The sequence below is a fragment of the Cladophialophora bantiana genome (genome assembly GCF_000835475.1).
Source record: "Cladophialophora bantiana CBS 173.52 unplaced genomic scaffold supercont1.8, whole genome shotgun sequence".
Taxonomy (NCBI): Eukaryota; Fungi; Ascomycota; class Eurotiomycetes; order Chaetothyriales; family Herpotrichiellaceae; genus Cladophialophora; species Cladophialophora bantiana.
Genome location: NW_015971582.1, coordinates 77,904 through 90,672, shown reverse-complemented (window position 1 = coordinate 90,672; position 12,769 = coordinate 77,904). Strand labels below are relative to the sequence as shown.

At 50.4% G+C, this 12,769-nt stretch overlaps 3 protein-coding genes across 3 annotated transcripts; 1 reads left to right on the top strand and 2 right to left on the bottom strand.

Annotated features, from left to right (window-relative positions):
• Positions 1–104: 104 nt before the first annotated feature.
• Z519_05691 (uncharacterized protein) lies at positions 105–1,954 on the top strand (the record flags this gene model as incomplete). Its single annotated transcript, XM_016763431.1, has 3 exons — positions 105–256; positions 353–745; positions 805–1,954. 3 exons carry the CDS (start codon positions 105–107, stop codon positions 1,952–1,954), a joined length of 1,695 nt encoding a protein of 564 aa, XP_016619755.1.
• A 2,041-nt stretch (positions 1,955–3,995) lies between these two features.
• Z519_05690 (uncharacterized protein) lies at positions 3,996–8,516 on the bottom strand (the record flags this gene model as incomplete). Its single annotated transcript, XM_016763430.1, has 1 exon — positions 3,996–8,516. One exon carries the CDS (start codon positions 8,514–8,516, stop codon positions 3,996–3,998), a length of 4,521 nt encoding a protein of 1,506 aa, XP_016619754.1.
• A 2,876-nt stretch (positions 8,517–11,392) lies between these two features.
• Z519_05689 (uncharacterized protein) lies at positions 11,393–12,700 on the bottom strand (the record flags this gene model as incomplete). Its single annotated transcript, XM_016763429.1, has 2 exons — positions 11,393–12,394; positions 12,572–12,700. The coding sequence occupies 2 exons, from the start codon at positions 12,698–12,700 to the stop codon at positions 11,393–11,395; spliced, it is 1,131 nt and encodes a 376-aa protein (XP_016619753.1).
• Between the last annotated feature and the right edge of the window lie 69 nt (positions 12,701–12,769).

The window sequence follows — 12,769 nt, the reverse complement described above, 5'->3', positions numbered from 1 at the left end:
CGACTTTGCCATCTCTGGCCCTTATCTCTGCTCCCATATATATGGTACCACGCAGAACCCCTTCCGAAATCGATCCTCATCAGCACACACGCAACCTTGGCAAGATGGACAGCCAAACGGATAGTAAGCAGGTTCGTGCGGGAGAGGCGGTCGTCGTCTCAGAAGCATCATCTCAAGAGGGTGACCTGTACGAGAGGCGCCTATCCAGGTCTGAATGGGCCAAATATCGTCAGACCAAGCGAGGCCTCGTACCTCGGTGAGTGTGTCCTGGGGCATTCTCCAGTGGTGCAAGGGGCAGATCAGCGCCTCGGCCCTTTCCGCACACATGCTCTCGATGCTGACTGTACAATAGTCACGTTCAGTTGATGGCCATCGGTGGAAGTATAGGAACGGCACTTTTTGTGGGGATCGGTGGCAGTCTGAAGAATGCTGGCCCACTTTCTCTTGTTCTGGGCTACCTGTTCTGGGGCATCCTTTTTATCTGGCCAGGATACTTACTCGTGGCTGAGATGCTTGCATGGCTGCCTATACGAGGCACAATTTTTGAGCTTGGTGGCCGTTACGTCGACCCTGCCCTAGGATTCGCCATGGGATGGACCTATTTCTTTGCTGGGGCGATGCTTGTGTGCACTGAGTATGCTTCGGTCGCCACAGTCATGACCTACTGGAACACCAGCGTCAACTCAGCGGTTTGGGTGACGATGGCCCTGGTGGTCTGCGTCTTCTTTAATCTCGTGGCCGTCAGGTTCGTTCTACCAAGTGAATGGCGCAAACTGTCTGCGAGCTCTAATCATTGCGTGACAGATGGTACGGAGAGTCTGAATTCATCATGGCCTCCACGAAAATCCTCCTTCTTATAGGGCTTGTTCTCCTTACGTTCATCACCATGGTCGGCGGGAATCCGAAACATGATGCATATGGCTTCCGCTACTGGAAACACGGAATGGCCATGCACCCATATTACACCACTGGCGCCACTGGACGCTTTCTCGGCTTCTGGAGCGTTGTTCGATATGCGGCATTCACCGTTTCTGGGCCAGACTTGATCGCTCTCGCTGCAGGCGAGATCCAAAATCCGCGAAGAACCATTCCGCGTGTTGCTCGTCTCGTCTTCTACCGGCTGGTGGGCTTCTACGTTGTGGGCGTACTCTGCGTCGGGATCATCTGCTCGTCTCGAGATGCTCGGCTGATTAGCGCTATCAACGACGGAAAGGCCGGTGCGGCCGCTTCGCCATGGGTGCTTGGGATCCAAAATCTGGGTATTACCGGTCTTCCCAGTTTCATCAACGCCCTCATTCTCCTGTCCGGCCTCTCATGTGGCAATGCTTATCTCTACTCCACCAGCCGAACCCTTTACGGGCTCGCTCGCGATGGTCAGGCGCCCAAGTTCTTGATGAAGTGCACAAAATCTGGGATCCCGACTTATTGCGTTCTGGTGGTGACGGTTATCTCCTTGATCACCTACCTCGTCGCATCCAATTCGGCCGTGACGGTGTTTTTCTGGTTTATTTGGCTGTGCACAATAGCCTTTGTTCTCACCTACGTTTGTATGCTCTGGACATACCTTGGCTGGTACCGGGCGCTCAAAGCTCAAGGGATTGACCGCAACACCCTTCCGTACAAGGCGCCATTCGCCCCTTACACCGCATGGCTCGCCATCGGCGTTGGCTGCACCGTCATGCTGTTCATCGGCTTTGACAGCTTCGTCCCCTGGAGCACGCAGGGCTTTGTGACGAACTATTTTGGACTTGCCTATGGCATCTTTATGTTTGTGTTCTGGAAGGTGGTGAAGCGCACGAAGTGGGTAGACCCCAAGACCTGCGACATCTGGAGTGGCAAGGCGGAGATTGACGAGGAGTGCAAGGAATGGGAAGAAGGCGGATTCGAGGAGGTGGAAAAGGCAAGATTAGCCAAGATGAACATCTTCAAGAGGACCTGGGAGAGAATATGGTAGAGAGGACGAGGCAGAAGAACAGCGGCAAACACCACCCAGCGTTAAAGACAGCAAAAGTTGTTTGGTGTATCGTGCACTTTGGCGACCGGTGTCAGTTGTGAGAACATCATATGACAGGAGAAATCACACTGGACATTGACACTGACTCCCCGAAGAGGCTGGGGATTGATCATGAGATGAGACCAAACCCGTGTCATCTCTCCTAGCTAGACTATGCATGTACGCCCCTAGCCTTGAAGCTACGCCCATCACAATACGTATTTAGGAACGGAATGGGAATGCGACTTCGCTTGGTCTTGAAGTCCAACAACACAGCGACCCCCGGGCCGGGGGAGGGAGCAGTGCAGCGTGCAGCGTGGGGAACTCCGCTTGCGGTACGAATTAGATCGATATGGACGAGTACGAGTAGATCGATATGGACCCTACCCCCCTCTCCCGTTGCCCAGCGCCCGACGAGGGAGACCTATATCATGTCGTATCCAATTAGATTATATCATAGGATACGTACGAGTAGAAGGAGCTATATAGCATTATCCGGAGATTAGCGTCGTAGCCAGCCTTGCTGTTGATTTGTTCGCTGTAACGGCAGGCACTTGAAAGACGTCTAACGTTCAACTTTAACACTTGACGCTACCGATCACAAGGTTAAGCTTATTACTATTGTAACAAGGCAAAGTGGCTGTGCTGTGCTAGCGTGGGGGAGTAGCCGGCCGGTTTGGCTGGTCACATGTCAGGACAAAAAGAACTAGCATTCTTGCTGTGGCTGCGATGGTGGAAGGCAGGAAGGAGGAACTGAGCATTAAACAACGAGAACAGCAGGCACAACAGACAGTTACAGAATGACTGTGCGAGTATGCAATCGTTGCCGGCATGCTTGACAGCTCACAATGCTGGGCGTGTGCTATTCTTCGCAGTTTAAGCAGAGTATTGAATGGTTTTTTTGATGTCGTCTACCTGTTCTCGAGAGTTATGTCCGTCTTTTCTCACTCCTCAACGCCGCCGCCATGCGAGGCGCTCGTTGCCCCAGCCGCTGCCTCTCTGGGGGTGGTGTTGGTGGTGGTCTTGTCTTGCCAGCGCCGACCAGAACGGCGTTGTCGATTTCAGTCGGATCGGGCTGAATCATCGCCATGAAGATGCAAGGTCCTGGATGTCGGTATTCACCCAAGCCAGTGGTGTAGAAATTATTGTATTTACTGGTCTGCCAGCGGGTGCGGAGAGGTGGAATAGCCATGTAAAACCACCGTCTCAAAGGTACGAATGTTCATTAGTGCGCACAATGCGACTAATTGGGACTCAGAGAGGGGCCCCGTGAGTATGTTCGATTGCCATAATGTTGACCTTCTAAGCCTTCAAAGAAATTCAGTTTTGCTTCTAACCAGCCAAGCGACAAGTGACAAACAATCCGAACATCGGAGGTTTTGACGAACGCTCATCTGACTCCCAGGAGCCTTTGTCGATCTAGTGGACCTCCATTTTCCCGTGAGAATGCTGAACCTGCTAAATGGGGTCCGCCCATCAAATCTCTTGGCCGTGTGGATTTAACGCATTGGGGGCGTCTACGAAGAAGGCTGAAAAGAGACGCAAGAACTCCAATGGAACACTCCACGGTACATGACAGCCGTTCGCCTCTTTGCAGACCCAGATGCTGATTTGAAGCGACTACCGGACGGAAATGCCACTGCAGTATCGCACATTCGAACATTGCATTTTTCCTTTCGAGAGGTGGGTTCTGGTGATCGCGATAGGTGCGAAGTGGTTAACCCAGGTCTCCAGGTCTACCACCAGGCAGTCGCAGCGAGTATCTCTGTCCGTAGAATCTCATTCCTGCTTGCGTTAACTAAGAGACTGCCCTGACCAGACTTTGGTAGGTTCGAGAGAAGAGGCCTTGTGAAAAGCTTCGATGCGGAGCTCGGCAAATTGAGTCTAATGGTATTAGAAGTCGGTAATGGAAGCCGTGCTCGAAGATCCCTCCGGCTGCTGGGAAACCATTGAGAAACGCTGTATTCTGCAGAGAAAGCTGTCCTTGACGTTACAGGGCCGTTCAACCGGTATCCCACTTCTTAGGAACATGTAAGTTTGATTGCACGTCCTTAACCCTGCCTCTAAATCGAACTAGGCCATCTTCGCTCATAAAGGAGAACATTTTGACGCCTTCCGGAGTATTGAGAGACAACCCATAGCCAGCGAGATACCCATAAATCTGTTCATCAAAACTGCGATGCAGCCAACTCTTGTAGAGAAGCTCCGTACATTGAGGTTTAAGAAGGATCTCCTCTGACAAGGAGGATTGACCTTGGAGAGCTTTAAGGGCGGCCTCCCTGACAATATGGTCTTGGTGCTCGAGTCGTGCCACCACCTTCTCAAGGGTCTCGTCTACTAAGGATTGACCTTGAAGAACTTCAAGGGCCGCCTCTCTAATAGCCCAGTGCTGGTGTTCGAGTCGCGCCACTACTTTCTCGAGAATCTTGTTTGATAAGGATTGACCTCGAAGGATTTTAAGGGCCGCCTCTCTAGTCCCCCAGTCTTGGTGTTCAAGTCGTGCCACCACTTTCTCGAGGATCTCGTCTGATAAGGCGGATTGGCCTTGAAAGGCCTGAAGGGTCTGAATGGCCGCCTGCCCGACGTACTGATCTCGGTCCTCAAGTCGTGCTACCACTTTCTCCAGGATCTTCTCTGATAAGGATTGACCTCGAAGGACTTCAAGAGCAGCCTCTCTAACGTACTCACCTTGGTCTTCGAGTCGTACCACTACTTGCTCGAGAATCTCGTCTGACAAGGGTTGACCTTGAAGGACTTTTAGAGTCGCCTGTCTAACGTGTTGATCTTGATCTTCGAGATAAACCATCGGTTTCGCGAGGATTTCGTTTAATAAAGAGAGTTGACCTCGAAGGGCTTCAAGGGCCGCCTGTCTAGTGCTCCAGTCGTGATATTTGAGTCTTATCATCACTTTCTTAACAATCTCGTCTGATAAGGAGGATTGTTGAATAGTCTGAATAGCCATATGCCTAACGTACCAGTTTTGGTCCTCGAGTCGTATGATCACTTTCTCAAGAATTTTATCCGGTAGGGAAGTTTGATTTTGAAGAACTTTAAGGGCCGCTTGCCTAACACCCTCGTCTTCGAGTCGTACTGTTACTTTCTCGAGGATCTCGTCTGGTAAGGAGAAGAAGCGCTTAAGGACTTCAAGAGCGTCCTGCCAGACGTATTCGTCTTCATCCGTAAGTCGTGCCACCACTTTCTCGAGGATCTCGTCTGACAAGGAGGGTTGGCCTTGAAGAGCTTGAAGAGCGGCCTTCCTAACATCCTGGTCTTGGTGTTCGAGTCGTGCTGCCACTTTCTTAAGGATCTCGTTTGACAGGGAGAATTGACCTCGAAGGACTTCAAAGGCCGTTTGCCTAGTATCCCAGTCTTGATATTCGAGTCGCATCACCACTTTCTCGAGGATCTTATTTGATAAAGAAGATTGACCTCGAAGCGCTTGAAAGGCTACTAGTCTAACGTGCCAGTCTTGGTGCTCAAGTCGTCCTATAACTTTCTCGAGGGTCTCATCTGATAAGGAGGATTGATAGTGAAGGACTTTAAGGGCCGCTTGCCTAGTATCCCAGTCTTGGTGTTCGAGTTGTACGATAACTTTCTCGAGGATCGCGTCTGGTAAGGAGGATTGACCTCGAAGGACCTCAATGGCATCGTCCCTAACGTACCAATCTTGGTCCTCAAGTCGTGTCACCACTTTCTCGAGGATCTCGTCAGATAAGGAAGATTGACCTTGAAGGACTTTAAGGGCGACCTGCCTAATGTACCAGTCTTGGTGTTCGAGTCGTGCGAGGATCTCGTCTGGCAAGGAGGATTGACCTTGAAGGACTTCAAGGGCGGCCTGCCTGACGTACCTATCTTGGTCCTCGAGTCGTGCCGCAAGCTTCTTGAGTATATCCTTCGGCAATTGTCCATGATAGCCCTCGAGCGCTCTACATGCAGCTATCTTCGAACGCATAGACTGGCTTTCTTCTAGTAAAGAGGTAGCCGCTGTCGCAACGCTCAACCGGATCCCGGGGCGTCTTCCTAGGGATTCTAGAACTAACGCCCTCTCCTCTTCAGGCCCGTTCAGTAGAATAGAGGTCACCACATTTTCTGGAAACTCTGTCTCGCGTGCTAGTTCTGCTCGCCCTCTGAAATTGCATTCGAAATGCAGCCAATCGGACAATGTCTTTTCCAACTTTTCGCGAACTAAACCGAAATCTCTTTGACTGTTCGAGCACGTCACTTCGCTTAAGCAGTGCATGATCAGTCGCTGGTGTGCCGGGCCCAGAAGGTCGGGTGGTTCGTCGAGGGCCTTGAAAAATTGTAGTACGTCTATCTCTTTAGGTTGAAGTAGCCCGGCGACGAACCGCCACAGAATATTATAGCGAGTCGAGTATTTATGCTTCTGAAGAAAAAGGATAGGTGATATTTTCTTAATGCTTTCCCCTTCGAGTTGTAGACATTCGAGTTGTTGTCCAGCTTTCCAATGTCGTACGAAATACCGTGCCGCAAAATACTCTTGAAAGGACAAGTGGAGAAAGTGATATTGGGTACGATCCTGTGATGAAGGATCCGACGTCCGAAGGAATGAGACATTTGCGAGAACCTGGTCAGGCAGAGAAACTGATTCCCGGCATGTCAAAGACGCGTATATCATGTCCAAAAACTCCGAATCAAAGTTAATAACGTCGTTATGCAGTCCGGTAAACGCTAGAATTTCAAGCAGAAGGATCTCGCCCCTGGCTAGGCTTTCTATAGTTGATGGCGAAGCTCTTTGAATGTCAGCGTCATGCAATGGCTTTCCACTCACTATTTTCTCCAAGCGTGGAAGATCCTTCTTCCACAATTTTTGTTCAATTGCTCGGTAAACCGCGCTCATGGTCTCCGGGACCTTTCTGAAGGTGTTGCCATCGTCCCAAGTGAGGCAGACTGCATCCAGCTGAATCGGAATCCGAACGAGACCCCGGATAAGCCAATGATCTTGGAGGAATGACTGAATTTCTTTAAATTTTTGCGTGTCAGGAAATGTTTTCTCAAGATATGTCATAACCTGGTCAGGGTAGAATCCGAGAGTCTCCAGCTCTAGGTCGGGAAGGTCCAGGCGACTTGGGAGAACTCCGTGTGGTCGAGATGTGATAATGACGTTAGGCCGGTTTAAGAGATAGAGAAGTAATTCAAACATGGCTCCATCCTTCCGAAAATCTAGAGATACTTCGTCGAGGCCATCGAGGACAAAGAGAGTTTTTCCGTATTTCGAGTTGACTATCGCCTCGTGCAATTTACGTGCGAAAATTGTCCTGTCGGTATGGTTAAGGAAGTATATGTCACGGAATAGACTCTGAATATTGTATCCCTCATGTTGTCCTTTCAACTTCCGTAAAGGAATCCAGAGTAAGCGGTCGAATAACCCTCCCCACATACCATGATGAGTAAAGTCATGGACAATCTTTTTGCACAGCGTGGTCTTTCCTACCCCGGCCTGTCCTCGAATCAAGATTCGTCTGGGCTGTTTCGTATGACCATTAGGTCCTTTGCGGGGGCTGAAGATGGTCGACAAGGAAACCTGCGTTTCCTCGTGCCGCTCCTTAACCTGGAGTCGAGGGAAGAGTGAAAAGGGAGACGACTGATGCGCAGCATCCCCTTGTTCTAAGGGATGGGCGTCTTGATGGCGGTGCCGCACAATTGCGAGGTTGATGTAGCACTGATCCATCGACAACAACTGACCCGAGAGTCGTTCAATCCTCAGATTTTTCAGACTGTAACACTCATTGCGAATCCATGTATCCATTTCCTTGAGTGGGTCACTCCGTGACGACTTATCGATCTTTTCTTGAAGCCGAATGAAGGCCTTTTCTCCCTCACCATATCTGAGAGACATAGACACGTTGAATAAGCCCAGCAGACAGTACGCTTTATCCTCCTTCCTTTTGGTTGTCCGTTTCTCTCCCCACTGCATTCTCTCATCTACCGTGAAATCGGCCAAAGGGCCGCCCCGGAGAGCCGCGATCGGAATTTGGGTCGTCTCGTGGATCTCCCGCTCAAGCGTAGTCTTATCACCTAGTCGCTCACCTTCTCGCGAAAAGAATTCGACAAATTTCGGAGCAAGTAATTCTTGAAGCGTCCAGCCCCGTGTGAACCATCTGCTTTTTTGAAACGCAGATTTCCATTTCGGCTCAGTCTCGTCGATTGCGCGTTTGTTAGCCGTGACATCTGATAAGTATACGTAGCACTTTGCTGAATCGTGATACCACCGAAACATCGAGGTGATGGCTTCCGAGAGCTCGGTATGATTTGCTTTATCAATGCAGCAGGTGTCCACCCAGAAATGTTGTAGACCATCTTTCCTAGCTTGCTCCCCACAGAATCGAATCTTCGCATACCCAGCCTTTTCCGGACCGAATCCTTCTTTTAGATCATTGAAAGTAACCTCATTCTCCTCATCCGTGTCCCAAGTATGTGAAAGTATGGCGTAGCTTGGAATATCTTCGATCAAGTCTTTGGTTAGGCTCAGCTTCCCACAACGGTCAAATTTCAAAAGGCGCATTGCGTTACACCCTGATCTTAAGACACGTCGAAGAGAGTATGGTAGGGGAATAACATTATCGCCTGCATCACTGAAGAATGATTTACTGCCGGTTGGGACATATATCGCGTGAACTGGGGTGTGTGAGGGAGGTTGTTGATGGAGGCGGTGTAAGAGAATCGTGAAAAGGAATGTCGTGTCGCAAGCGCAATCAGGATGGGTTCGAGGACGAGGTTTGATTGCTGGCTTGGGTGGAAAGACAAGATTCGTGAGCCAGAAACAGACAAAGCTAGTTAACGGATACCAGGGACATTTAAATCTAAGCCATGGTAACAATCCAAATGAATATGGCCAAAGTACCCTGAAGAATGTTCGATCACATCGCAGAGAAGCCTGGAGTAGATTTGGGTAGGCATGCATTAGCGTGGCCGAGAGGAACAAACCCGTCTGATCACGTGACTGAGGCGCTAGCGGAACGTGATTGGGTGGAGCAGGTTCAATGGTATCCGTTAGACTAGCCTAACCATAGAGGGTTAGTGAGGCTCTGGTGTGGTACCCGTACTTGCGCTTTGTACTTTCCCTGGCTACCCGGTACATATGGTGCTGACGCACACAGTGTGACCGCCTACACCTTGGAACACGCCACGAATCAATACTCGCTCTATTTCAATAGCGCTGCCCGATAACTGACACACCAGTCTACTCTGCTAATAATGCTTCTTTCAACTTTTCAAATCAAAACTGTCCTCCAAACAGGCAACCCGTCAAGTTTCAAATGTGAGCCATTGACGTGCAAGGCTGAATAATTTCCTCGTTCCTTCTAGGAGCAGCATCGAACTCTGTGGGTCTAACTGAAATCAACTAAATGGTGGTTAGCTCTTGTGGGAGGGTGCGCTGGAAGGGTCCCGAGAGATTTTCGACAGACTCTTCTGCCATTTTCTGTTCGACGCGAATGAGCTAAAATAGGCGTCGATTTTCTATTTAGCACTGTATATCTGAACAGCTATGAGAAGCCGTGGGCTGGATTTCTCGAGCATTGTAATTCCAGCCACGCTCATCAGATAAGAAGAATCATATGGGACCCGTTGGTCTTGTCTTAAGAATGTCTGGACGGGGCTGTGTGGCGCCTCCGGTGTCAAACCCTTATCCAAGGACCAAAGGAATCAGAGATTTTCCACCTTCATCAGGAATACGTTACAGTGTATCGAGCAAGGAGAGACTTTCTTCGATCTTCGGCGATTGGATTAATTTCAGACGCCTTACGAAATCTATCCAATTGGCACAAATGCGTTATATCGGACGACTATGATCTGGAAACAATCTGTCTTGATCCATACCTGCGAATGAAGATCCAAGAAGATCCAGACATTCTTAGAAGGGCGGCTAACTGCGGCCTGCGGCCTCGATGGTGGTTGAAGAACGGTGAAAGCAGGGCACCGAAATTGGCCGCCGAATTTGGCGGTTAATCATGTCGCTTTGAAGGCCGCTCATCCCTCAATTGCCGAGAGCTTACAACTGGAAACAAAACCATTTGGTGCTGCTGAAATGGGCACCATCCTTGAAATCAGACTTAAATGCCATCTCACATAGGTGAGAGAGACGGTGTGCCGCCTCTCGTGAGTGTGGGCATCAGTGATCTGGAGGGTTCATTAACTGAAATGCAAAAGGCGAAAGGCTATAACGACACCAGAGCTAGTAGGGACAACCACATAAGTAGACGTTTAGGCAAATATGACTTCCACTGATATTGATACTAAGGACTATACAGTGACGGCAGTAGCCAACACTATTCGCGAATTGCTAAACGAGAAGGATCATTATTCAAGGACCTAGGTACGTTTGTTAGTCGCGTTCCCCAGCCTTCAAGGGCGCTGGAAAAGTTCATGTACCAGGCCCGCCGATCTACATTCCCTTGCTTATAATTCTCTTCCCACGTGCCTCAACCTAAGTAGACTCGAGTACTACCGAGAACCTAAATTGGCTTAGGCGGGCGAAGATACCCACACGATATTAATAATAGGGGACGTATATAGCACCCTAGTTGGTCTAAATATATAAAAGGAAGATAAACAACATATAAGTTCAGTAGCGTAGTAGGTCATTCCTGTTACCAGCAGTCGAACCGAAAATAACAATCTCTGATTAGGACAAAGAGAGGCAATGGACAGAGGGATCATTTATAGTGTCACAGAGCACTTCAGGGTTCGGCGTGCACGTGGAACAACGCACCGAGGCCTGTCCAGCAGGTCGGGAATCGAGGACGCGTTTCTGGTTGGCACTGACGAGGCAACACCACCAACACCACCCAAAAGGGCAGCGGCTAGGGCTACGAACACCTAGCACAGCGGCAGCATCTAGAAACAGGACAGGATTGATAAAACACTCAGGAATTAGGTAGACGGCAGCAAAAGGCCATTTAATTCATGATACTCTGCTCAAACTGTAAAGAATGGCACTCTGCCAGCACTGTAAACTGTTCCGCACTCCCCTCTGCCAGCCCATTTTGGTTTGACATGTGACTAGACAACTCCCCCCCCCTGCTACCACTCTACCAGCCCTGCACAGCACAGCACAGCATAGCACAGCCACTTTGCCTTATTACAATAGAGGCTCGACAAATATTGAGATCGAAATGCTATATTTTCAATCTAACAAGTCAGGAGATCCTTCTCACGAGATTAATGTGGAGAGATTAGCCAAAAAGATTCCGTGATAAAGGCTACCAGACCACGAAGCACAATGGGACGCGGCTAGTTAGACAAGGTAGGTGCCAAAATTTCTGTGCCTTGCCATCATAGAATAGTCCTTGCGTATGAACAAGGGGTATGGCAACGTAATAAACCTCTCGCCAGCGTCAAAGTCTGAGTCAAAGTCAAGGACGAGCTCTATCAGTCTATCTACATCATGGCGTCTCGCTCCTCGTCCAACTCCTCTCCTCCCCCCGCTGCGGTGAATAGACCCGGATGAGCGCCGAAGTTAGTGCCAAAGTCTGTGTCGAAGCCAGTGTCGAAAGCTGTCCCACTATCCTCAGCATTGAATCCGAGCTCGAACTGAAGCCCCAGCCCTGACCCTTGGCCTTGATCTTCATCGAGTTCATCACGACCACCGAACCCGCGGCCGCCGACGAAGCCGTATGTCGCGGCTCCTTCAATGGCGGAACCCCACTTCGTCGCCGCCTCTCCTTGCGCCCTCCAGTGCTCGAGCTCATTCTGCAGTCCTTTCTCGCGACGCGCCCACTCCACGCCACACGCCCAGTACGTCTCCCTCTGATCCTCGGCGCGGGCCAGCTTTCGCTCCAGCATGTCGACTTCGTGGCGAAGGTCGCTGTTTTCCCTGGCGGACTGTATGAGGTCGGCGCGGAGATCCTCGAGTTGGTCGGCCGAAATGAGCGTGAGTTTGCCCGCGTGTCCCCGTTGACCTCTGTTTGTCTCTCCACTTTTTCCACCGCTGCCCGGTGCCCGAACTTGGATGTCACTAGCGGTGGCCGAATTGTCATTACCGTTGTCATTATCATTGATTTGCCTATTACCATTACTGTTGCTTCTGCTTTTGTCCTTTCTGTCTCCCTTGGATTGGCGAGAATCTGCTGAGAAGGCCGCGGGAGCAGGCACAGATAAAGGCACAGGCAAAGGCCTGCGCGCAATCGACGTAGGGGATCGGGGATATGGTGGCTCTGTCTGTCCTTGGGCTCTGCGTCGGCGTGTCCCGACCTTCGCAGCGCGATTGGATATGATGATCGGCACTCCATATTTGTCGCGTGCGACGGGCGTCAAGCCGCTGCGTTTCCGGGGGAGTTTCACGCTCATGGCCATCTCACTGACGAGCTGGCTAAGTTGCAGGCGCTGGATCTGTCGAGTGCTGTCCGGTGCTGCTCTTCCAGGCGGGACCTGTTGCTCCGACTAGGTTTGCTGTCAGCTGTGAGTCTACCAGGCGTCGCCGCTGATGTGATGGATGGCCACCGAGACTTGGGTGCGACGTGGAAAATTGATCTTCGTGCTCGATCAATCACCGAGACGCGCACTGAACAGCTTGTTGTCGCAAATGGGCAGGATGTATGAGAAGTCGAAACGACTTACCCCCTCGCGATTGCTGACGCTACGGTGTTCCATTGTTGCAGTGCTCAAAAGCTGGCGAAGTCCAAGGGTGTCAAAGGCGATAAGGGAACAGATTGAAAGTTTGAAATATCGCTGGTCATTTTTGGCCATTTTAAAAGTCACTTGTTTGGCGGTACCGGCAGGAAAGTGGCGGCGATGAGCTGTGAAATCCCAGTGGCA